The sequence below is a fragment of the Diospyros lotus genome, chromosome 6, assembly GCF_014633365.1.
Source record: "Diospyros lotus cultivar Yz01 chromosome 6, ASM1463336v1, whole genome shotgun sequence".
NCBI classification, from domain to species: domain Eukaryota; kingdom Viridiplantae; phylum Streptophyta; class Magnoliopsida; order Ericales; family Ebenaceae; genus Diospyros; species Diospyros lotus.
In genome coordinates, this window is record NC_068343.1 from 18,092,589 (window position 1) to 18,119,062 (window position 26,474).

At 40.9% G+C, this 26,474-nt stretch overlaps 1 protein-coding gene across 1 annotated transcript in view; it reads left to right on the top strand.

The window, feature by feature from the left end:
* The window catches only part of LOC127803577 (ubiquitin carboxyl-terminal hydrolase 4), a 50,664-nt gene extending 29,719 nt beyond the window's left edge, over positions 1-20,945 (top strand). Inside the window, exons 4-6 of the mRNA XM_052339915.1 lie at positions 18,724-18,912; positions 19,182-19,363; positions 20,038-20,945. Coding sequence (XP_052195875.1) covers positions 18,724-18,912; positions 19,182-19,363; positions 20,038-20,443 — 777 coding nt within the window. The 3' untranslated portion in view covers positions 20,444-20,945. The remainder of the gene's footprint in view (positions 1-18,723; positions 18,913-19,181; positions 19,364-20,037) is intronic.
* Positions 20,946-26,474: the final 5,529 nt, after the last annotated feature.

Below are 26,474 nucleotides of genomic sequence, written 5' to 3' on the forward strand. Positions count from 1 at the left end.
TCCCCTGTGGTGCAGCCTCCTAGCTATATCAGCTCCGAGGCTGCCCTGAAAAGATTATCAAATATGAATATGGCATTCTGTTTTCCATCTATCTTCTAGCTCTCCTCTCTCTCTCAGACTCTTCCTCTCTATTTCCCTACCTCTCTTTCCCTCACTTTTTCTATTCTCTCTTCATTATCACTCGTGTTCTCCTATTGTCACCTACGGCTGTGACACACAAGACAACACATAGTCCTATAATGTCCGCTTAAGACCAGGCCAATAGAATAATTTTTTGACCTTATGATAGGTGCTTCGAATTCCTGAGTGCCCCCCTATCAGTGAACCATGTAAAGCTTGCAAAATTTTGGACCTAAGCTGTTGACACTCCCCAATCACAATCTGGCCATGGAATCTCATCAGTCCACCCGAAATGGAGTACCCTGGCTTACTGGATGGGTCAAGCAATAACTGCTCCTGCAAATCCTTGGTCCATCTAGCTAATGAATAACTTTCCGTCACCTCCTACAGCCAGTCAGGAATGATAGTGATTATGGTTGCCACTGGCCCTTCCTCAAAACAACGGGATAGTGCATATATAGCTGCATTTTATTTGCCCCTGTCTATATTGGATAGTGTAATCAAGCCCCATCAATTTACTCATACTCTTCCCCTGTAATTGAGTTTGGAGCTTTTGCTATAAAAGGAACTTCAAATTCTCGTGGTTCATGCAGATGATGAAGGATCCTTCTTCACTTCTCTATTGCTATTAAAACAACCAGCAACTCTTTGTCATAGATACTCAATCCAATATGTTTTGGCCCAAGAGCCTAACTGAGGAAGGCTATAGGTCTACCTCCTTGCATCAAAATAGCTTCGACTCCCACACTGCTTGCATACAAAGGGTTGACTGAAATCGGGTAATGGCAAAACTGGCACCTCACTCATAGCTTTCTTTAGCTGCTAAAATGCCTCATTTGTCTGCGTATTCCATTGAAAATTATCATTTTTTTAACAGCTTTGTCAGTGGCTTATGTTGAGGTTTGCCTAGAGTTTTTCAATTGGAAGATCAGTGGAAGCTATTAGACACAGTTAGGGTTTTTTAAGCCAAAGTGTAATTAATGTAAATTTTGGGGTCTAACTATAAATTCCCTATAATTGTTAGTTTTAAAGGGATTCCGCCTCCTCTATAAATAAGAGGGCAAGGCGGCAGTCGAGTATCATCTTCTTCTTTCTTTTCAAGTTCTTGGTTACTATTGTAAGTACATTTGTTCTAGAGAAAGTGAGACTTGTGTATTGAGTTCTTAGGCTTTCTTGGAGTGAACTATGGATTGTACTTGAGCGATAGGATTGTATGAGGGCTTGGGTTTTGTACTGATCAGTTTCTTATCAATAAAAGCTGCTCAATTGGGGTGTTGGATTATTGAATGTAGAGCCAATTAAATTGGCTTGAATCAGGATAAATCTGTTGTGTCTCCTCTATGGTTTGATCTTTTCAATTCTGTTAATTTCTTTCTGCTGTTCATTTTTTGTTCTTATAATTCCATTGCATCTGTGAGTGTTGGAGAGGGTTTATGAGAGAGTTTTATCGCCTAAGGGTATAATCTAAGAGTCCTAAGGTTAACAACTTACTTATGAGCCCATAATTGCGCACAAAACGACAATAATAACCCGTCAACCCAAAAACTCTCGCATTGCCTTAACCATAGTAGGTGTAGGCCAATTCTGCATGGTTGCCACTTTGGCAGGATCCATAGTTACTCCTTTGGTAGAAATAACGTGACCTAAATATTCCACTTGCTGTTGGCCAAAGGCACATTTCGACTTCTTTACATAAAGTTGGTTAAACCTAAGGATCTCAAATGTAGTTCAAAGGTGGCTAAGATGTTGGTCAAATATTAGGGTGTAAATAAGTATATCATCGGAAAAAACCATAATAAATTTGCAGAGATAAGGCTAAAAAATTGTCATGAACCTAGGATTCATAACAGGTTTAAGAGGTAATTGGGGAGAAATTGGGGAGTTAGATCTGAAGAGATGGGAGGAAGTTAGGGAGAACAAAATAGAGAGGGAAAGAAAGAGAGAGATTAGAGAGAAATTGGAGGGAGATTGAGAGAATGCGAGAGAGAGAAATAATAGATTTCAATTATCAATTCAAGCATGCCAACAAACTCCTAACAACAGCCTTATATGGGCGTAATTGCCTTCCAACAGCCTAACCACTTGCTAATAATATATCCTAACAGTTATTATAAACTTATTACAAGATTACTCCCTTTATTATATTCCTATTACAACATTGACCCTCCTATATGTCACGGTGCGACAATGTAGTTGGCCTCAAACCAGTGAAAATACAGAATAGGACCGAGCTAAGAAAGAGAGAAGAGGGAGAATGTAGAGAGAGAGAGAGAGAGAGAACAAGGAGGAAGGATAATTGGAAACTGTTCTATTGAATTTCGATAACTCTCCTACAGGCTAGGAGAGCTGATATACTCGCTTAGGCGGATGCGAATGCAGCAGATTGCTCCCATCGAACGGTTACAACCATAACTTTTGTCTTTTCCTAGGGCCTGTCACGTGGCCCTTTGATTCTAACAAACTCACAGCTGGAAATTAAAAATACAATACTAATAGTAATGCAATAGTAGCCCTAACAGCAAGCAATAAAGAAATAAACAAGAATTTAAAATAGCATAGTGGTGACAATTTCCCCCCCTTTAGACTTTTCTTGTCCTCAAGAAACGTTCAGGAGGCTTGCAGCCCTTGGAAAACGCTGCAACAAGGTGGGTAGATACTCCCAAGTGTCGCCATTAGTGCCTTCTAGTCCCCATTTTACTAGAACTTGGATGAGGGGAGCTCCTTGGTTGTAAACCACCCTCCTATCCACTATGGCTTCGGCTTCCTTCTGCCCATCCTTCTCTTCTGACAATATAGGTAACTCTGGGTTGGTTTGCTCAACCCCATTGGCCCTCTTCAATAGGGACACATGAAATACCGGGTGTATTTTAGTTCTCTCAGGTAGTTGAAGCTTATAAGCCACATTTCCTATCTTATCAGTTATAGTGAACGAGCCAAAGTACTTGGGGGTCAATTTACTCACTGGCCTTTGGCTGATGGACTTCAAATGTGGATACCAGAGCCTCAAATACACCTGCTCTCCCACTTCCAACTCCCTGTCGCTTCTTTTTCGATCCGCAAATTGCTTCATTTTGTTTCTAGCTGAAGCTAATTCCTGTTTCAGCTGTTGCAAGACCACTCTCCTTTGCTGCAAGTATTCCTCCACCGATAATTCCGCAAATGGTCCTCCCACCGCTGGTAATAGCGGGGGTTTGAACCCATAAAGTGCCTCGAAGGGAGACATTTTTAGAGAAGTGTGGCATGTGGAATTATACCATCACTGAGCTAAAGCCAACCACCTATGCCATTGCTTGGGCTGTCTAATACACATGCACCTTAAGTAAGTTTCTAGAACTTGGTTAATCCTCTTCGACTGCCCATCTGTTTGTGGATGGTAAGTTGTCGACATATTGAGTTTAATTCCCATAGATCCCATTAGCTCCTGCCAGAAATGGCTTGTAAACACTTTGTCCTGGTCTGAAATAATGTTACTCGGTACTCCATATTGAGCAACCACTCTGTCCACGAACGCCCTAGCTACCTCCTTGGCTGTATAAGGATGAGCTAACCCAATAAACTGAGCAAATTTTGTAAATCAGTCCACCACTACCATCACGCTATCTTTACCTTCGAACTTAGGCATTCCTTCGACAAAATCCATTGCCACACTAGTCCAAGCTCTTTTTGGTATTGGAAGGGGCTGCAACAGACCTGGGTAAGGCACATTCTCCAGCTTACACCTCTTACATATGTCACATGCCAGCACAAACTGCTTAACGTCCCTTCTAAGGTTGGGCCAATAGAATATCTGTTTAACTCTGAGGTAAGTGTTTTGAATACCCGAATGCCCCCCACTGGTGATCCATGCAGAGTTTGCATTATTTTCTGTTTGAGGTTTCCTCCACCTCCAATTGCTATCTTGCCTTTAAACCTTAGCATTCCATCAGATATGGTGTATCCGTCGACCCCATTAGGTTCCAATACCACTTCTTCCAATATTTTCTTCTTCTTCTTCTCGTCATTGGCATAGCTGTCAATAACTTCTTGGCACCATTCTGGCACCACAGCAGTGATCGCTGTCGAACTCCCTTCCTCTTGGCACCTGGACAATGTATCAGCGGCCACATTTTCTTTGCCCCGCTTGTATTGTATCAAGTAATCAAGGCCCATCAGATTGGCCATACCCCTTTTTTGTAGCTGAGTATGTAATTTTTGCTGTAACAAAAACTTAAGGCTTTCATGGTCAGTTTTAACAATGAATCTACCTCCTTCCAGGTAGTGCTGCCACTTCTCCATAGCTAATAAAACGGCTAGGAACTCCTTCTCGTAAATACTCAATCCCACATGCCTTGGGCCTAAGGCTTGGCTCAAAAATGCCAATGGTCTACCTTTCTGAACTAACACAGCCCCAATGCCAGCCCCACAAGCGTCTGTTTCCAGTATGAACGGTTCATTGAAGTCTGGCAATCCCAAGGTTGGGACTGCACTCATTGGTGCCTTAAGTTTCTGAAAGGCTTCTTCGGCTTCCTCTCCCCATTTGAAGTTCCCTTTCCTCAAAAGTTCCGTCAACGGTCTGCTCATCACTCCATATCCCTTTACAAACCTCCTATAATAGCCGGTTAACCCTAGGAACCCCCTCAATGCCTTTAGAGTCGTGGGCTTAGGCCAATTGATCATGGCATCTATCTTCTTGGGGTCTGTTTTGACCCTTTCTCCCAATATCAAGTGACCCAAATATTTAACCTGTTCCTGGCCAAAGGAGCATTTAAACCTTTTGATGAAAAGCTAGTTGGATCAGAGGACCTCTAGGGTGGTTCTTAAGTGTTTAAAATGCTGGTCCAAGGTGGGGCTATAAACAAGAATGTCATCAAAGAACACAAGTATGAATTTTCGCAAGTAAGGTTCAAATATTCAGTTCATGAGTGATTGGAAAGTGGCCGGGGCATTAGTGAGCCCGAAAGGCATCACAAGGAACTCGAAGTGTCCATGGTGGGTCCGAAAAGCGGTTTTGTGGACATCTTCCGACTTCATTTTAATCTGGTGGTAACCTGAACGAAGGTCTAACTTGGAAAAAATTGTAGCGTTGTTCAATTCATCCATTAGATCTTCTACTAGGGGTATGGGAAATTTATCTTTTATGGTTATGGCGTTTAACTGGCGGTAGTCCACGCAAAATCGCCAAGAACCATCATTCTTCTTAACTAGGAGCACTAGCGAGGCAAATGGAGAATGGCTGGGCCTTATGAAGGACTATTTCAACATTTCCCTCACCATATTTTCAATTTCCGACTTCTGGGTAGGAGACTACCTATAAGCTCTGATGTTCACAGGTTCAGAATTGGGCTTAAGGTTGATGGAGTGGTCTAGGTTACGGGTGGGTGGTAAGGTTTTAGGCTCAACAAAGAGGTCCTCAAATTCCAACAACAATTTATCAATAAGGTGTTGAGAGTATACCTGGCCTTTCCCTCCATGAGGATTGCTAGCTGCCAGGTTGAGCTCCCCCATCACCAGCTTCTCCAGTCCTTCTTCTACAGCTACAATCGAGAACAACTGAGTCAGCTTATTCCAGTTGTTCCTGAGAGCCTTGTGCAACCTCTTTTCGGATATCATCCTACACGTGCCCGTTTCTCTTCCCCCTTTTAGTGTCATCATTTTCCCACCTTTATCAAATGAGATCTCCATTCGATTGAAGTCAAAACTTATGGGGCTCACCCCTTTCATCCAATCAACCCCAAGGACCACATCACAACCGCCTAGTTGCAACAGCCTAAGATCCGCCTCAAACCCTTCTCCTTGCATTTCCCACTTAAACCCATAGCAAGCTGAATTGCTTAGCATCTTGCCCCCGTTAGCCACCGTCGTGCTCAAGGGTATAGTGTTGGAGAGTGGGCACTTCAGGTTTCTGGCCGTATCCTCATCAAGGAAGCTGTGGGTGCTCCCACTATCTATCAAAATTAACAAGCTCTTTCCCTTCACTCTACCTTCCACTTTGATTATCTTATTGTTGGTCACCCCTTTCAATGCGTGGAGCGATATCTCACCACTGTCCTCACCCCCCGAGTCCGCATCTTCTTCTATTTCATTCTCTTCTTTTGCTCCTACCTCCCTTGTACTGCCCTCTAGAAGCAGTATTTGTCTCCTACATTGGTGTCTTGGAAAATACTTATCCCCACATCTGAAACACAACCCGAATTGTCTCCTTTGGTCCATGTTCCGGCTTGAGGATTGGGGTATCCCCTATGGCCTGATCCCGGCATTACCCCTTGCCCAGTCACGATTCACTCCTCTGTCACTTGAGTGGGACGCCCCCCCGGTCATGGTTTTAGCTTGTTGCCTCTGTTTTTTCATCAGGGCTTCCACAACCATTTCTTGTAGCCTAGCACTTTCCACTGCCTGTTCTGGGCCTGATCATTTTGACCATTGGTCGTAGATCATCACTCAGCCCACTTAGGAAGCTGGACACAAAATAGGCTTCCGATAGATGTGGGTCCTGACTGCTCATAAGAGACCTGAGCTCCTTAAACCTCTTCAAATAGATTTTCAACTCCCCTACCTGCCTCAGTTTGTTGAATTCTTCAACAATGTCCGACATACTCCTCTCCCCGAACCTTTCACATATTTTTTCAGTAAACTCACCCCACGTAGGTTGACCCCTTACACTGGTCCAACATTGGTACCAAGTATCGACTACATCATCAAAATAAGAAGCCACTAGTGACACCCGCCTAACTTCTGGTATGTCATACCATTCAAACATCCTCTCGCACTTCCTTACCCACTAACGAGGATTGTCCCCCTAAAAAACGAGTATCTCCATCCGAGGCATGGGAAACCCCGTTTGATGGCGCGGTCCCTGCTCCCCACGACCCTTATCCTGCATTCCTACTTCCTCATCCTAGCCGCTCCCCACATCAAGAGTTACTGGCCTGACATGACCCCTGTTGTGTCGTAACAAAGGTTCGATTCTATCCCGAGGAGGGAATTCGGGGGCCATATTAACTGGGTTTTGACGTGTGAACATCAACATGAATTGTTGGAGTTGGTTACCCAACTCTTCCCTCGTTTGCGCCATCTCTTCTCGCATTTGAACCAGCATACCATCCAGCTTTTGATCGATCGCCATGATAGCTTCATGATTACGACCATTTCCCAACTCGAGCTGGTCGACTTGCCTCTGAACTTCAGATATGGATGAGCTGACTTGTTGCAGCTGAGCTTCCATGTTCTTCATACGCGTACCTTCCGCCATGGGCTAGCAACAATCTGGTCTGAGGTCGAGCTCTGATACCAAATTGTCACGGTGCGACAATGTAGTTGGCCTCAAACCAGTGAAAATACAGAATAGGACCGAGCTAAGAAAGAGAGAAGAGGGAGAACGTAGAAAGAGAGAGAGAGAAAGAGAGAACAAGGAGGAAGGATAATTGGAAACTGTTCTATTGAATTTCGATAACTCTCCTACAGGCTGGGAGAGCTGATATACTCGCTTAGGCGGATGCGAATGCAGCAGATTGCTCCCACCGAACGGTTACAACCATAACTTTTGTCTTTTCCTAGGGCCTGTCACGTGGCCCTTTGATTCTAACAAACTCATAGCTGGAAATTAAAAATACAATACTAATAGTAATGCAATAGTAGCCCTAACAGCAAGCAGTAAAGAAATAAACAAGAATTTAAAATAGCATAGTGGTGACACACTGACACTATACTCCTAGGTACATGACAATTCCCTCCGCCTTAAAATGTTTCTTGTCCCCAAGAAACTTATTATCATTTAGCTGCTCTTTCTTCATCCCACTCCTACCTTCATTTTCTGTTCAATCTCTTTTTCCTTCTTTCTCCTTCTAGGCTTCTTCTTCTTTGTTCCTAGGATTCCAAGAATTGTCACCGGCATAACTTGGACCAGCACTTCAATAGGGGCAACCAGATTGACCTCAGTGGCTTCAAATTCAAATCTGAGTGCTTGAATAGCAGATCGAAGCTTATAGTCCTCAACATTGTTGTCTATGTTTCTTATGAATAGAGTTCGAGATGGTTGTTCCCCATGAGGATGTTCTCCATAAATCAAACTAATAGATCCTCCAGAATGACAATAAGGGAAGCTATCTTTTCCCAAGTCCAATTCTCCAATACTGCCAAAAAAATCCAAATCTTTAGTATCATCTCCAGCCTTAGATTAGGGCACATAGTCAACCCCATCAGTCACCCCCGACAGTAAGTCATCGCCATTAGGGGAAGGTTTTCCAATAGTTTGTGCCTCAATTCCCTCAAGGGATTCAAAAGGTTCCTCTTCCTCATAGTGAGATGTTGCAACACCAATAGGATGGCTACCTGGATCAGAAAGTTTAAAGAACTTCAGTATCTGGGATTCCACTGCCCTCGGTTTCTCTAGGGCCAATGAAGCAACTAAGTTTCTGTATTTTGTTCCTATTCTTCCATCCATTTTCACACCAAGCTTCTGACCAGATAAGGAAGGAGGTTCAACAAAGTCATGATAACCAAGCTGTGATGCCTCAATGCTGTAATTCCTATCATTGTATCGAGGTTCCCCAACAATTAAACCATCTTCCCCTGTTGGTAATTCTACCACATCTTCGTCTCGTTTATTGGAATTTTTCTAAAGCTCACTCTCAACATTTTTGTCCTTCACATCAGCAACATCTTCTTCTTTTAGCTTACTAGGATTCACTCGTGCTGAATAGTTGTCGGAATCCATCCTCTTTTGGTTAGAATTTTTAGAATGATCATCTGCAACATTCCTTCTCGGTTTGTTGAAGAATTCTGCTGGAAACTTGTAGTTATACTCCTTACTCAGCATCCTTGCAAACTCTTGAAGCTCTTCTCATATTACACAGCCAAATTCCTCACACATTTTGCTAACCCAAGGGTCTAATGTTCGTTTCCGTGCCTCATGATTCAGCCCAAACTCTTCACGTTTTTTGTTGTATCCCACTGAAAATGCAACATCCTTTTGCTGCAGAGGAGACTCCAATTGTTTCATACGCAAGCTATCCGTCATGGCAGAATTCTCAAGAGCAGGACAAGTCAAAGGCCAAGGCATAGGAGCTTGATACATCCTTAATCCAACTCTTCCGTGAACAAATCGGGTTCTTAGTTAGAATCGCCTCAAATGCAATTCACTACCCTTGGAATTCTCGTCTCTGATTTGCTAGTATGCAGTGTCGGACTTCTAATCGGAATCTCCTAAATTACCACTAGATCAGTTCCGATAATGATTGAGGTTCCTCAACTGCTACTGCAATAGCTTGGAAAGTAGCAACGAATCAAACGACTACCTTGCCTTCACAGTCGAACCTTCTATCTTTTCTCAGCAAAGAGATCGACGACTAAGAATGTTCAATGGAACTCGCCGGAAGCCACTCCTCCTACTTCTCCTTCAGATCCGAGCTGACCTCTCCTCCTTGTGCGTCGGAATCAATTCCGCAATTCACCACAGCAAAATCAAGATTTCGCCAATCTCTATAAGTTTTGCCTGCCTCACTCCTCCTTCAGTGATCAACCTCGGCTGCAGCTTCTTCGAAATTCTCCAGCGGACAACTTCAAGGTTGGGATGGCCTTGTTCGTCTGGAAATTCCGATCAACTGGACTTCCCTATCAGTCGTCTTTATCAAGCCCGTCTCCCAAAATCGGGGTCACCTTCACTGCCTCCACAATATGGATCGTAATCACACCGCTGGAATTGCTGACTGTGAGGTAATTGGGAATGACGAATGAGTAGCGGAGGACGGTTGCTAGAGATTTGTTCAGATCTGTCTTCAAATTCTGCCTCGTATCTCACAGCCGAGAGTCATTTATAGCTCAACTTCCTAAATTCGCTCCCTGTCCGAAACTAATTCTGGGATGGCGAATTGCAAGCGTTATTCCGCTTCAAGCCGAACTTGCTTTGCTCTACTTCGCCTTTCAAGAATCAAATCTAGAGGTGCTCGACCCGCTCCACCTTCAATTTTCCAAGTTCAATTCCAATTACTGGTTCAGCTATGGACCTCTATTAACTGGATTGGCGACAAAAGTTAGCTCCTCATTCGATCAACGCTGATTTGGCTTGCCGAAAATCGCTTAAGGCTCTGCTTCGCTCGCGTCTTCCTTCTCGTCATCTACTCACGATCAAAGTGAATTCAAGATCGCCAATGGAGTTCCCACCCAATCACCGACCACTGGTTGGAATTCACCTGGATTCTTGAATCGATCTTGATTCTCTACGGATGCTTGCACTTGCCTATCACACCGTAACCAGTGGAACTTGTTGGAATCCTTGTGTTTGCTGGAACCACTTGAAGTCTCTGCTCTATCGATTCCGCCGAGAGTCGTCGGAATCAACTGCTACCAATTGCAGGAATTTAGCCAAGGAACATTGCTCTGATATCAATTGTCATGAACCTAGGGTTCATAACAGGTTTAGGAGGTAATTGGGGAGGAATTGGGGAGTTAGATCTGAAGAGATGGGAGGAAGTTAGGGAGAACAAAACAGAGAGGGAAAGAAAGAGAGAGATTAGAGAGAAATTGGAGGGAGATTGAGAGAATGCAAGAGAGAGAAATAAGAGATTTCAATTATCAATTCAAGCATGCCAACAAACTCCTAACAGCAGCCTTATATAGGCGTCATTACCTTCTAACAGCCTAACCACTTGCTAACAATATATCCTAATAGTTATTATAAACCTATTACAAGATTACCCCCTTTATTATATTCCTATTACAACATTGACCCTCCTATACTCCTAGGTACATGACAAAAATTTGGTTCATTAAAGATTGGAAAGTGGCAGGAGCATGTGTTAAACCAAAAGGCATAACATTGAACTCATAATGCCCATGGTGAGTCCAAAATGCAGTTTTGTGGATATCTTTAGGTTTCATACAGATTTGGTGATAACCAACCCTCAAGTCTAATTTGGAAAAGATAGTTGCATGCTTGAGTTCATCTAGGAGGTCTTCTATTATAGGTATAGGGAATTTATCTTTGATGGTGATTGAATTCAATTAGCGGTAATCAATACAAAAACGCCACGAACCATCCTTCTTTTTAACAAGGACAAGAGATGTGAATGGACTGTAGCTAGGCTGAATAATAGACTGCTGCCACATGTCTTTAACAAGGTTTTCGATTTTAGTCTTTTGTTTTGGTGGATATTTGAAACAAGCTTTGAAAATCTCGAAAGCTTACTTGGAAAATACATTGATCTAGGGTATCAATATATATACAGTACATGCTATCTTTTCTCCTAGAAAATAGGAGAAATATTAGACTACATGTCTCCTAAAAATTGGGAGTGTTTATCTCCTAAATAATGGGAATAGATAGTGTTCTAAAAATCGGCCTAGGCGGCCCCTCTAGGCACCGGCCCAATTAATCAGGCGGCGCCTAGCGCGCCGCCTGGGATGCCTAATTTTTGTGTTTAAATTTTACCTTTCGTCGATTCCGAAGCCTCTTTTACTCATCTCAGTCGTCGCCCTCTCATACTCCTCTCAGCCCAAGGCCGTCGTTGCCTCAACGCCGCTGGTACCTCCTCACTGCCTCGAGCTCCATCGCGACCTCCTCACCGCCTCTACGCTGTCAAGCTCCATCCTTGCTACCACGTCCTCGCTGCATCAACGTCGCCGCCGCAGCTGTCAAGCTCATCTTTGCTTCCGCTTCCGACCCCCTCCCCCCCACTCTCTCACTCACGCGCGCTAGCGCTGTTTGATCTCTCTCTCTCTCTCTCACTCTGTTGGGGTTAGTATTAGGGTTTATTATGTTATTTAAATTTTTTTATTTATAGGTTAGATATATATATATTTTTATTTATATGTTAAATATATTAGATATATATTTCTCTATTTCAATTTATATGTAGATATACATATATATATTTTTCTATTTATATATATTAGATATATATATTTTTATTTATATGTTAGATATATATCTAATATATATATATATTTCCATGCCACTTTTAACTATGATTTAATTAAAAATAACATTAAGTTACATCATAAAATTGAAAAATATAAAAAAAATCAATAGTTTTTCTAAGCCCGCCTAGGCGCGAGATCCCAGCCTGGCGCCCGACTAGCGCCTAGCGCGTTTTAGAGCACTGGGAATAGATTTTTAGCTTAATCTTCTTTGGATTATCTGTCCATTTATCTTGATTTATTTGCCATGAACTTCTTTAAATCTTCTCTTTATCTTCCATCTCACTTATCTTTATGAACTTCAAAACTCCTCAATCTCGCCGACACTCCCCCTAAGATAGGTAATTGTTAGGAGGCTAGCTGCTCTAGGAAACTGATTAAGCAAGTCTGGGAGATACTCCCAAGTGTTGCTGTCCTAATGCATGTTGGACCACTTCGCACTCCATGTTGATAGATCACTCGTTTTTCCACAATGGCAGTTGGTTTAGGGGAAAGGCTGGTGTCCATGGTTCCCTAAGGTAATTGTGAACTGATCTGTTGTGCCCTTATAGCTCTCTTCAACAATGACACATGAAACACCGAATGGATCTGGGTTCCCTCCGGTAATTGTAGTTTATAGGTCACATTACCTATCTTAGCCACAATGGGAAAGGGGCCAAAATACCTAGGGCTCGGCTTAGAGATAGGATCGGTAGATAAAGACTTGAGATAGGGCCCCTTCAGCTTCAAATAGACTACCTCTCCCACACTGAATTCTCTTTCACTCCTCCCATTGTTCGCCAATTGCTTCATTCAATTTTGAGCCATGGCCAGGTCCTTTTTAAGCTATTATAGGATCTGCTGCCTCTGTTGCAAATGCTTATCCACGATTGCCACACTTATGAGGCCTGGTAGGGCTGGTAGTAGGGGCAGCTTGTAACCAAAGAGGGCCTCAAAAGGTGGCATCTTAATGGCACTATGGTAGCAAGAGTTATACCACCACTTTGCCATTGATATCCACTTGTGCCAGCCCTTAGGGTGTGCAAAACACCAGCACCTTAGGTAAGTTTCCAAGCATTGATTGACCCTCTTTGTCCGCCCATCGGTTTGGGGATGGTAAGCAGAGGATAGGTTAGTTTAGCCCCCAAGGATTTCATCAAGGACTATCATAGAAGACTAGTGAAGACCTTGTCCCTATCAGATACTATAGTTTTTGGGACCCTGTGCACCTTCACCACCTGATCCAAGAAGACCCGAGCCACTTCTTGTGCAGTGTAAGGATGAGTTAGGCCTAGGAAATAGGTAAATTTTGTGAGCCGATCCACCACTACAAAGATACAATCCTTGCCTTCATACTTTGGAAGTCCCTCGATAAAATCCATTGATATACTCTCCCATGCTTGCCCTGGAATAGTCAAAGGTTGTAAAAGTCCTTGATAAGCCACAATTTCATATTTGCATCTTTTACACACATCACATGCTAGGACAAACTTCATCACCTTCTCCTTGAGTTTAGGCTAGCAAAATAATTGTTTCACCTTATGATAAGTGTTTTGGACCCCCAAATGACCCCCCAATAGGGGATTCATGTAGGGCCTGTAGTATCTTCTTCTTCAGTTTTGTGTCGTTCCCAAACAACTAGCCTTCCTTTAAACTATATCACCCCATTTGCCAATGTATATCCTGCCTTGCGGGATCAACTATTAATTGCTCCAAGAGGGTCTTGATATGCTCATCTCCCTCATAACTCTTGGACACTTCTTGGCACCACTTTGAAACTAAGGCTGAAATAGAGGTAGTTGTTCCCTCTTCATGGCATCAAGAGAGCATTTGCTACAATGTTCTCCTTACCCTCCTTATACTAAATAATATAATTAAGGCCCATCAATTTAGTCATCCCCATTCCTTTGCAAATGAGTGTGAAGTTTCTGTTGTAGTAGAAACTTCAAACTCTCATGATAAATCTACTCCTCTCCAGGTGGTGCCTCCACTTGTCCACGACAAAGATAACTGCTAATTACTCCTTTCCATGTATGTTGAGTCCTATATGTTGTGGGGCTAAGGTCTGGCTTATAAAGTCCAAGGGCCTACCTTCTTGCATGAGGATAGCCCCTATTCCCATTCCACTTGCATTAGTTTCCACCACAAATGCCTTATTGAAATCCAGTAAGCTTAAGACTAGAGCTTCACTCATTGCTTTCTTTAATAGTTCAAAGGATGCCTCAACTTGTTGATCCCACCTAAAGTCGTCTTTCTTCAGCAAATCTGTGAGTGGTTTGTTGATTGTCCCATACCCTTTCACAAACCTCCTATAGTAGCCAGTTAGCCCCAAAAATCCCCTCAAGGCCTTAATGGTCCTAGGCCTTAGCCAATTGGTCATGGCTGCTACCTTTTTCGGATCCGTACTCAACCCCAAGCTAGATATGATATACCCCAAGCACTCCACTTGACCTTGTGTAAAGGCACACTTTGACCCCTTAATATACAACCAGTTGAGGTTGAGAATCTCAAATGTAGTCCTTAAATGCTTTAGGTGAGTGTCAAAGGTCGAGCTATATATCAATATATCATCAAAGAACACAAGTATAAAATCTCTGAGGTGGGGTTCAAAAATCTAGTTCATTAGTGATTGGAAGGTAGCTAGGGCGTTTGTTAGGCCAAAGGGCATGACAAGGAATTCATAGTGGCCATGGTGGGTTCGAAATGCAGTTTTGGGTATGTTGAGGGGGTTCATTTGGATTTGGTGATAATCGGATTTTAGGTCAAGCTTAGAGAAAATAGTGGCATGTTTTAACTCATCCAATAAATCTTCAATGGGTGGGATGGGAAATTTGTTTTTGATGGTTATTTCATTTAACTGACTGTAATCAATGCAAAACTACCAGGAACCATCTTTTTTTTTTAATCAACAACACTGCGGATGCAAAAGGGCTATGGTTGGGCTTTATAAGTGATTTGTGAAGCATCTCCTTAACCAATTTTTCTATTTTTGTTTTTTGGTTAGGAGGGTATCTATAAGCACGAATATTCACAAGGTCTGTATTGGGTTTTAAGTTGATGGTGTGGTCAATAGACCAGGTTGGGGGTAAGGAATTAGGTTCTACAAAAAAATTCTCAAACTTAGCTAGCAGCATATTAAGTAGGTCAAGGTTGTGTACCTCAATGTCAGCTTGTGGGGGGCTACCAACAGTTAGCATAAATTCTCCTTCAACTTCCATCTCCCCTTCCTTTCTTTTTATGGCTTGGATAGAGAACAGCTGAGCCACCTGGTTCATCTTGAGTTTGAACATCTTCTGTAGCTTTCTCCCTATGATCGTCTTACAATTCTCCAACTCTTTGCTCCCTATCAGTGTCATCTTCCTTCCCTCTTTCTTGAATGTCACCTCCATTTTGTTAAGTCAAAGCAAATCGGGCTGACATACTTCATCCAATCAACCCCTAACACCACATCACACCCTCCCAATTTTAAGAGCCTTGAATCAGCTTCAAACCCTTCTCCTTGCATCTCCCAGCAGAACCCTGTGCATGCAGACCGGCTCATAACTTCATTGCCATTGGCTACAGTGACTGTCAATGGTTGTGTAGGGATCAAGGGGCATTTCAATGTCCTAGCTTTGCCCTCATCCAAAAAATTATGGGTGCTCCCACTATCAATTAGGATCATAAGTCGGATATCCTCCACCTTCCCCTCTACTTTGATTATCTTACTGTTAGTCAATCCTTTTAAGGCGAGCAGAGATATCTCTCCATTGTCCTCCTTTTCCTCTTCTTGGGCTTGGATGTTTCCCCCTCCTCAGCTATATCTCCCTCTTCCCCTTTCAGTAACAAGAGTTGTTTCTTACATTGGTAGTCGGGGAAGTATTTATCCCTGCACTTGAAACAGAGGCCAGCCTACCTGCTCTGTTCCATAGTCTTTCCACCTTGATTGTTGGGAGCAAGTAATGCCAATTTCTTCATCCCGAGGGATCCCCTTCCAAACTCCTTAGCGTGGCTGCAGTAGGTTCCCTGGGGCAATTCCCCTATTCATCATCCTCTGCTTATTCATCAGCACTTCCACCATTAATTCATGGAGCCTGGCACTATCAGCAGCATGCTTGAGAGTCCTAGGCTGGAGCACTTTCACCATTGGCCTCAATTCCTCGTTCAAGCCACTTATGAAGCTTGAAACGAAATAGCCCTCTGTCAAATAGGGGCTATGAATAAGCATCAGGGCCTTTAACTCTTCAAATCTCAATTAGTATTCCATCACCGTTCATGAGTGATCCAAGAGAAACTCACATGGAGGCAGTTCTCAAAATCTTAAGATACTTGAAGCTAACACTCGAGAGAGGTCTCTTCTTCAGAAAAGGTTTCAATAGAAAGGTGAAAATCTATAGTGACACAAATTGGGCCGGTTACTTTTACATTTGGATATCATACCTATGTGTAGAGAAACGTAGTTACTTGGAGCAAGAAACAATCAGTGGTCTCCAAAAGTAGTGCTGAAGCAAAATTTCGTGCCATGACTCATGGGATTTGTGAAGATATGTGGATAAGAAGGTTACTTGTAGAACTTGGAGCGAGAACCGAAGGACCTCTAAAAATCTTATGTGACAATCAATTTGCCATTAGTATTGCCAAAAATCCAGTTCATCATGATAGAACTAAGCATGTGGAGATTAATCGTCACTTCATTAAGGAGAAAATCAAAGGAAATGTTATCAAGGTAGTCTACACACCAAAGAGTTCTCAAGTTGCAGATATTCTAACCAAAGCCCTGCCACGAAAATGCTTCAAAGATCTAAGTTCCAAGCTTGGCATGAATACTATCTTCACCCTAGCTTGAGGGGGAGTGTGGATATATCTTATTTCTCAGCATTTAATCCCTTACATTTAAAATATGTACAGCTAGGCTGATTTACAGCTAGGAAGATTTGATTTGTTTTCAGTTATTTGATTTTATTACTTTCCTTGTGAGTTGATTGATCAATCTTAGGAGATTGATTGATGAATCTTAGGAGTCCAATCCAGTGACATTTGATTGGGTTCTCCTTGTATATATACCCCTTTCTACAGTGAATGAAATATGAAAATATACTTTCAGTTCTACACTGGGATCCGGATCTTCCCAGATAAGGTTCAGACCTTATATTATGGTTTTGGAGTGGATACTTGGGTAAACAGAGGAAAAAGTGGAAATTTGACTTCATTTATTTTCATTTGGCTTTATTTAGATGAAAATGGAGGGGGAAGGGGGGGGAGGGGGTGTGGAGAACCTTTCTTGAAGTTGAGAAGCCATTGAATGGGTAGAAAAATAAATTTTTTGCATATGGTTACTTGAGGCCTAATTTAGAATTAGTTCTTATCCTGATGCTATAAGTAGACCGTAGCGCTATCTAGCCCCTCTATTTTTGTCATTCATTTTCTACATGAACATCATCCTCTTGATGCTTCTCATTTATATGCATTGAAAGAGGGGAGACTTGAAAAATAAAAAGGTAAAGGATTATTTTGTTCCTGATAGCTATTTACTTTTTCAGTGGATAGGAGCATACTCTGGATTGGAATTATGGGGAGTACTTCTTGATCATTTCTACTAATTTAAAGCCCCAGCTAAAATTGTGTGTGTAGAAATATCCAGTTGAATAAATTTCATAATTTTCATTAAAAATCCTTTTTGCATCTTGGTGTTCCTAACCTCGGTGGAGCATCATTATGCAAATAATATATTACTTCTGTCCATGTAAATATTTATTCATGGTGAATCACACTATAATATTACCTACCAACTTCCTTTCCAAATTGATGCACTGGATTTTTGGTTTACGTGGCAGGGACGAGCGGTTTGATTGGAGGGACACTTGTCCCTCAAGATTATTAAATATAAGAGTAATTAAATTAATGAAGCCCTACTACATAGTGGATGTGGACCTGCTCCCTATTGCTGTGATTTTTGTCAGATTAAACTTCCTAGGCATTCCTTTCTAGATCTTTCTTCTTTTAATATGACAGGTAAATTAATTCATTGAGAAAGCTGAGTTCCTTTAAGAATATGAAAGAAAAAATCAACTGCACCTTATCCTAACCAAATTAGGCTTGTTGGCACAACATTCACAATATCAGTTGACTTCTAAAAGTCACATAGACAGTACAATTCCATGCAAAATAACAATGTGGCCAAATTTTATGCAAAAAAATAAAAATCAAGAAGTTTTAATTCATTGTAGGATACACAAATAAGAAATCTAACAAAAATAAAGTTTGGCCTGCTTTAAAGTATTACTCCATTGATATATACATAGAAAGCAACTTTTGAAGGAAAATTATAATTAAATTATTTCATCACCAGGTAAATTTTTGCTCAACTAGGATATTTTTCGGTTCATAAGTTACCAGCTGATTTTTATTTGGGTGGTAGATTTCATATTTCTTAAAATAAAAGAATAATGTTCTAAAACCTATTCTTTTTGGTGTTCCAAAGGCCCGAAAACTGGCTGCATTTTTTTTGCCTCTGCCGCACCATCCTTTTTCTGTTTTGTAGAGGGGGTGTGTAGGAGAATACATACTAATTTAGTTATCACACATCTGTATGTGCCTCATGTTTACTTCTTTATTTCTTCCTTATATAGCATAAGTTCTCCCTCATCCCCCTCCCCCTCCCCCTCCCCCTTCCTCTGGCTTGCTGTATAGGTCTTCTTTTACCTGCCTGCTCATTGCAATCTGAGAATGTCGTCATCTTCCTCTTCTTTGTAGGATGCTCATGAATTTTTGAACTATTTGCTAAATGAACTTGTTGACATATTGGAGAAAGAGTCCCGAGTCATAAAGAATGATCAAGAAGTTTTATCACCATCCGAAAAGGTTGCAAATGGGCCAAACACTATTCATGCAAATGGTACTCAGAGAGAGCCTCTTGTCACTTGGGTGCATAAGAACTTTCAGGTAACTTCTCTGGTGTTTCTTTTGTTCTCTGCAATGGTGCTCATTATATATGATGAATGGTATGAATGCAATCTTCTGAAATGGCAAATCAATTTAGAAAGTTAAGTTCTTGAATTGAGGAGTTCGTCCTGAGAATGACTCTGTTTCTTGGTTGCTTGCCTTCATGCAATACTTTGTTAATTTTTTGTTGTTTAACCAGGGAGCTTCTTGGAGTGGGTACGCCCTTTCACATTTGCAAATATATAACTCCTCTGGTAGTTCCTTTTCAGGGTATTCTCACAAATGAAACAAGGTGCTTGCGGTGTGAGACAGTGACAGCAAGGGATGAAACCTTTTTAGACTTGAGTGTTGATATTGAACAGAACAGTTCCATAACAAGCTGTTTGAAAAACTTTAGTTCCACAGAGACTCTAAATGCTGAAGACAAATTCTTTTGTGATAAGTGTTGCAGGTATGTGGCATTTTGTGATTTTTCTTTGATATACTAGTGAAAATTCAGTATTGTTGGTTAAGTTAGTGTTGATTATGTTTTTAGCACCAGCCTTCTCTTTTGAATGACACAGTTACTTAATATGTTGGGTTAAATGCTTATTTAAGTTGCTAATGGCATGATTTACTAGACATGCTGGCCAGTGGGAGCACCTAAGTAGGCTGGCTTTTAGGATAATTTGATTGTCTTGATTGCAATTTAACAAAAATATTGTAATTACATTTTTTGTGGTCTCTGCCTTCCTGCTTGATGTTACTCCAACTAGAATTTATTTGTCTTAAATAGGACAAAATCTGGATTGCCCATGCAAAAGTTCTTGTTTTATGTCAACACCCTTTCAAATGGGTTGATTTTACTTTTGCCAGATGTTGGATGAGTTGAATGTTTAAGACCTCATTTAGAGACATAATTCTACCTAAATAGCTCTGATCATTCATGTGTATCTGGAATTTTTATCTCAAAAGAGGGCTTTTGGAAATTTCCATTTATGAGCTGATTGCAAAAGGAGATGCAGCTGGCTAGTGCAATTGCAACATTAATCGATTGGTCAAGGGATAAAAACAAGAACTGGTCTAGATTTTATGCATCAGTTTTTAGTCAGGTAACTCATTTTGCTCTGGTATTTTATCATGTAGTTTGCAGGAGGCCCAGAAGAGAATGAAGATTAAAAAGCCACCTCACATTCTGGTGATCCACCTTAAGCGGTTCAAGTATATCGAGCAGCTGGGCAGATACAAGAAGTTGTCGTACCGCGTTGTGTTCCCACTCGAACTCAAACTGAGTAATACAGTGGAAGATGCAGATGCTGAGTACTCCCTGTTTGCTGTAGTCGTTCATGTTGGGAGCGGGCCCAACCATGGACACTATGTCAGCCTTGTGAAAAGCCATAATCATTGGTTGTTCTTTGACGACGAGAATGTGGAGATTATTGACGAGTCTGCCGTGCAGACCTTCTTTGGCTCAGCTCAGGAGTATTCTAGCAATACGGATCATGGTTACATCCTCTTCTACGAGAGAATTGCTGCAGGCAGCTCAAGCTGAAAAGACGAGATCCTGGTTTGCTATGAGAGTCGGCATTTTCTGTTTCTGAACTCGTTCCATTTTGATTTCTACGTGTCATATCATTTTTACTTTTTTCTTCTCCTTGTATCTGGAGAAGACCCTGTGTGTCATAGGCAGGTGAGGTGAACTGTAATAGAAAAATGTACTTTCCCTGTACAGCGGAATCGGATGGTGGAAGTTCACTATCCCTTCTGGTTACAACAATAAGGTGAAAAAAAAGAGTATTAAATATTGTGGTGCAAGAATTGGGAATCTTTGCAATTCAGAATGTGCTTTTAAGTTGCAAATAGGGGGAGCCAATGGGATCAATTTTTACTCCCTTGCATTCTTCCACCTTGTAATTTATTTTAGTTGCATTTTGTTAGATCTACAGAGTGACGTGAGAGAGTTGCCTCTTTGCTCCTGTTTCCCCTGGCCCTTTGGCTGCAGATGTTTCCTGATATGTTCTTTTATCTTAATGTTTATTAACAAACATTTATAAGTCTTGTTTGCTTTTGATCCTATTAGCCTATCCAAGACTGTAGAACAAAGCTGAAACTCGGTGTCAAAGAGCAGTGGTGCCCAATCCTATTATTGTTTTAAGTGTTTTAAAGTCCTCAATTGTACAGAACAAGATAAAAGACGAAATAATGCCTATGTGACCTCATTCCTATCCTTTGATATTTCAGTTACATTTTTACTTGGTCTGTCATTCCTTGGCTAGTTGGTAGAGAAGTATGAAAGTGCTTATGATTAGAGCAGCTAATGAGTTGTCTATTTATTCATTTATATATTTGTTTTAACAAATTTTTAAATAATTCTTATGCCTACATCTTTATATTTATATTTGTTTTAATATTAAATGAAAATTTGGGACCCATTAGAAGGCTATCGCCATCCCTGTTCACGAGCTCCAGAATTGCGGGAACGTGAATAGAAGATTATGATCAATACGAATAGCATATTGACCTGCAAAATGCCAAAATACTTCTTTTCAAAACATTTGATGCTATCATGGAATGCTTGGATAAGAAGCCCCTGTAGTTCAGAATTCTTTATTCAGCGTGAGAGAATAACAAATATTAATGGACTGTAATGAGGGCTTACACTTGCTGCACAAGGAGACATATAACACGGCTGTCACCATGAAAAACAAGACGTGTTGTTTTCGTGTGAAGCATCAAAGCGGCATCGTTTAATTGCAGGAGCTGGAAGGTTGCATGGGCAACCTTGGGCTGCCTTTGGTGCCCGATGGATAGCCACGTGGCAACCATCCATGCATTCCAGATGGCGTCTATTTGAGCTTTCCGTGCTGAGAAATATCGTGTTGCACGATTAGATCCCAACCCTCCATCTTGATTTATGTTGCCTCATCTCATCCGTCCAAGATAGCTATTTATCTCTCTCTCTCGGGATTTGAAGCAGATTTGATATACCCCGATTTCGCCATTGACAGAAAGAAGAAGGTAAGGCCGAGGATCAGAGAGAGAAAATGAGAGGAAGAACGTAAGTCCTTCAGGTGTTTGTCGTTTGAGGTAGCCTTGTGGCTTCCCTCGTTTTGTTAGTAAAGCTCTGTACAAGCTCTGTGTATGTATGATTTTCTCTCTAGTTTGATAGTTGTGCCCTAATTTGTATTAGTGATTTTGGACGATTTTATTTATCAAATCAGTATTGTACAGAGTATTTTGTGAGCTTCTTCCGTGGATGTAATCTCTATTTCTCATATAGTGCAGTGAGCTCTTCTCACTAGAGCTCAACGTGGACGTAGCCCATTTGGGTGAACCACGATAAAATCTCTCGTGTTCTTTACTTTCTGTTTTTGCATGTTTGCTGTTTGTGTTTATTTTCAGTACCGATTATATCTTTGTTGTTGGGACAGAAAGGGCTTCAGTGGTATCTGTGTGGGTGTGCGTTTCTGTATTTTGCGCAACAAGTGGTATTAGAGCCATTTCTTTCATACGTACTGTGTAAGTTCTTGATTATTTTATTCCACTCAGAGTCGGTTTAGGGCTGTTCGTCGCCTGGTTAGTCCTATTTTTTGAGCCTCTAGGGTTTTCTGAAGAGTCACGGCCAGTGAGTGTTTTCTGTGTGTCTCTGTCAGTGTCTAGGGTTTCATTAGGATACCTTCATGCAAGGCGAATATGACAACAACCCGATTTGAAATCGGTACATTTGATGGAAAGGGGGATTTCGGAAGTTGAAAAAAGAATATGAGAGTATTACTCTTTCATCACAAAGTGCTTATTGCACTTGAACCGGATGACAAAAAATGGTCCACTGAGCAATCAGCTAGGATCGATGAGATAAGAGAGGAGGCACTCAACTTGATATTTCTCCACTTTGGGGATACTATTATCAGGAAGGTAGACGGTATGACTAACCCCCCTGATTTATGGAACAGGATTGAATCTTTGTATACTGTTGTTTCTGCTCCTAACTTAATTTATTTGAAAGGTATGTTGTTCAATTTTAAAATGAATGCATCGAAATCTATGGATGATAATATAGATAAATTTACTAAACTTACATTAATGTTAAAAGGAACTAATCAAGCCTTAGGTGATACTAGTGAGGCAATGATATTATTAAACTCATTACCTAATGATTACAATGTAGTTAAACATGCTTTACAGTATAATAGTATTATGCCTACATTAGAACTTGTAATCTCTAGTATTAAGGCTAGGGAATTAGAACTTCACACATCTAAAAAACCTAGTAACAACTTATTTGTAAAGGAAAATTTTGAAAAGGGTCAGAGTAGCTTTAACAACAATCAAAATGGGGGTACAGGACATAAGGGAAACAAAATGGAAAGAAGAGAAAACAAAAACAATCTAAATGGAAATGCTACCATTGTGGGAAAGAGGATCATATCAAAAAATACTGCTATGATTTTATTAAAAAACAAAAACAGGGTGGGAATGTGACAGTAGCTGCCAGTAACTCAAATTCTCTAGCTGAAGTTTTAAATATCTCTTGTACATCTACTGTAAATGAATGGATTATGGATTCGGGATACTTTTTTCACATGTGTCCAAACATAGATTGGTTTCAAAACTTTAGCACTAAAGAAACTGGTACAGTTTTTATGAGAAATAATCATTCATGCAAAATTAAAGGTATAAGTGACATCTCTCTGAAATTACATGATAACAAAATTAGAATGTTAACTGATGTGAGATACGTATCTGGATTAAAACAAAATTTGATCTCTCTTGGCACCTTAGATGAGTTAGGGTTTTCATATAAAGTTGAAAATGGTTTTCTGCATGTGTTTAAGAATGATGATCTTATTCTCTCTGGTACAAAAAAATATGGTTTATATGTGTTGAATGGTTATTGTCATATTCCATCTGCATGCATAGTTAAATCTGATAGAACAGATCTGTGGCACTTAAAACTTGGCCATATGAACCAGAAAAGGCTACAGGCACTGTCCAACCAAGGTTACCTTGGTCTAGTATCTGCAGATGCCTTAAGCTTCTGTGAGCCATGTACACTAGGCAAGCAACACAGGCTGAGTTTCCCAAAGGGAACTCACCTGGCGAAGGCATGCCTAGAGTATTTGCATGCAGACCTTTGGGGTCTCTCCGAAGTTCCCTCACACGACGGTAACAAGTATTTCTTGTCCATAATTGATGATTTTTCTAGAAATGTATGGATATTTTTAATGAAATCTAAGGATCAAACTCTAGAAAAATTTAGATCATAGAAAACTTTGGTTGAAAATCAAACTGATAGAAAGATCAAAACTCTAAGAACTGATAATGGATTGGAATTTTGTAATAGAGATTTTGATGAATTGTGTAAAACCCATGGTATTCTTAGGCATAGAATAGTAAGGAACACCCCTCAACAAAATGAGATTGCTGAGAAGATAAATAGAACCCTCTTAGAAAAGGTTAGATGCCTTTTGTTTACTGCTGGAATACCTAAAACTTTCTGGGGAGAAGCCCTATCTACAGTAGCTCATCTAGTAAATAGGAGCCCTTCTACTATTATCAATTTTAAGTGTCTTGAAGAGCAATGGACTGTGAGAAAATTGAACTTAGACTATCTAAGAATGTTTGGTTGTGAGGCTTATGCCCATCAATCAGTAGGAAAATTAGATCTCAGGGCTATTAAATGTGTTTTTGTTGGATATCAAGAGGGAACCAAGGGTTATAGGCTATGTGATAGAACTTCGGGTGGAGTTAAAATCATTATTAGCCAAGATGTAAAATTTAATGAATCAATTTTCTCATGCAAATCTGACAATAATAAAGATAACTCAATACCTAGCAACCGTAATGACCTTATATTAAGTGGCAATACCCAAATTGTAATACCCCAGGAGCCTAGAGGAGAATAGTATATGTCGAGGATAGGTAAGGAAGGAAACAACACCAGCTGGATACCTTTTGGGCTGAATGTTGGCAAAGAACTCCCAAGTTAAGCGTGCTTGACCTGGGGTAATCCAAGGATGGGTGACCCCCCTGGGAAGTTCGTGTAGGTCCATCAGGGTAAGTTGATCCGGTCCTTCCTATCGCTCGAACGGGATGTTACAAATGGTATCAGAGCCGACCCCCGAGCCTCTGAGCGCGATGGTGGGGCAAACCTCAGCGAGGACGCTAAGTCCCTGAGGGGGGGGTGTGTGTAGGCACCTTAGGCGAATCCCACATTGGCCATGCATCGGGGGGAGATCTGGGACCGGTTGTAAGGTCGCATGACGAGGACGTCATGTGCTCAAGGGGGGGAGAATGTAATACCCCAGGAGCCCAGAGGAGAATAGTATACGTCGAGGATAGGTAAGGAAGGAAACAACACCAGCTGGATACCTTTTGGGCTGAATGTTAGCAAAGAACTCCTAAGTTAAGCATGCTTGACCTGGAGTAATCCAGGGATAGGTGACCCCCCTGGGAAGTTCGTGTAGGCTCATCAGGGTAAGTTGATCCGGTCCTTCCTATCGCTCGAACGGAATGTTACACAAATTGAGGTGGAGCAACAGGATTTTCCTGCTATTCCAGCCTCCAATAACCCTCACACTCTTGATGAGCCTTTAACCCAAGAAGAGACCTCTGATTAGGAAAGTGATCATGAGGCTCAACCTGATGACCCGAAGGTTGAGGAGTATGACTCTCCTCAACAAGACCTCAGTAACTATCAACTCACCAGAGACCGAGTGAGGAGGTCTATCAGGCCTCCTATTAGATACGCATACTTAGACCTGGTATTTTATGCCTTAGTTGCTAGAATGGAGATGAGGAGCAGTGGACCTACCTGCTATGAAAAGGCTGTCAGCTCCCATGACAATACTAAGTGGAAACAGGCAATGGATGATTAAATGACCTATTCGAAGGTCAATGAAACTTGGAAATTAGTTCCAAAACCTGATAAGCAGAAACTAATTAAATGTAAATGGTTGTTCAAACTTAAAGAAGGAATGTCACCATCTGATCCTCTAAGATTTAAAACAAGACTTATAGCTAAAGGTTTTTCTCAAAGAGAAGGAATAGACTACACTGAAATCTTTTCACCAGTAGTTAAATTTAAAACCATACGTATGATGCTTGCTGTTGTAGTGTAATTTGACTTAGAACTTGAACAAATGGATGTCAAAACTGTCTTTTTACATGGAGACATTGATGAAATAATTTACATGGAACAACCTACTGGATACATTGACAATAATCATCCTGATCATGTCTGTTTACTTAAAAAAATCATTGTATGGGTTAAAACAATCTCCTAGGCAATGGTATAAAAAGTTTGATATTTTTGCTGCTAAGATTAGTTTTAATCGAAGTAAATATGATAGTTGTTTTTACTATATACTATCTGATATCCCTGTTTATCTTCTATTGTATGTTGATGATATCTTGATCATTAGCAAGTCCAAGTCAAAAATTTGTGAATTAAAGTCTCTGTTAAATACTAACTTCGACATGAAAGACTTGGGATCAACTAAGAAAATCTTAGGGATGATAGTAGAAAGAGATAGAAGTAAAAGCAAACTGAAAATACACCAGCATGATTACCTTTGTAATAT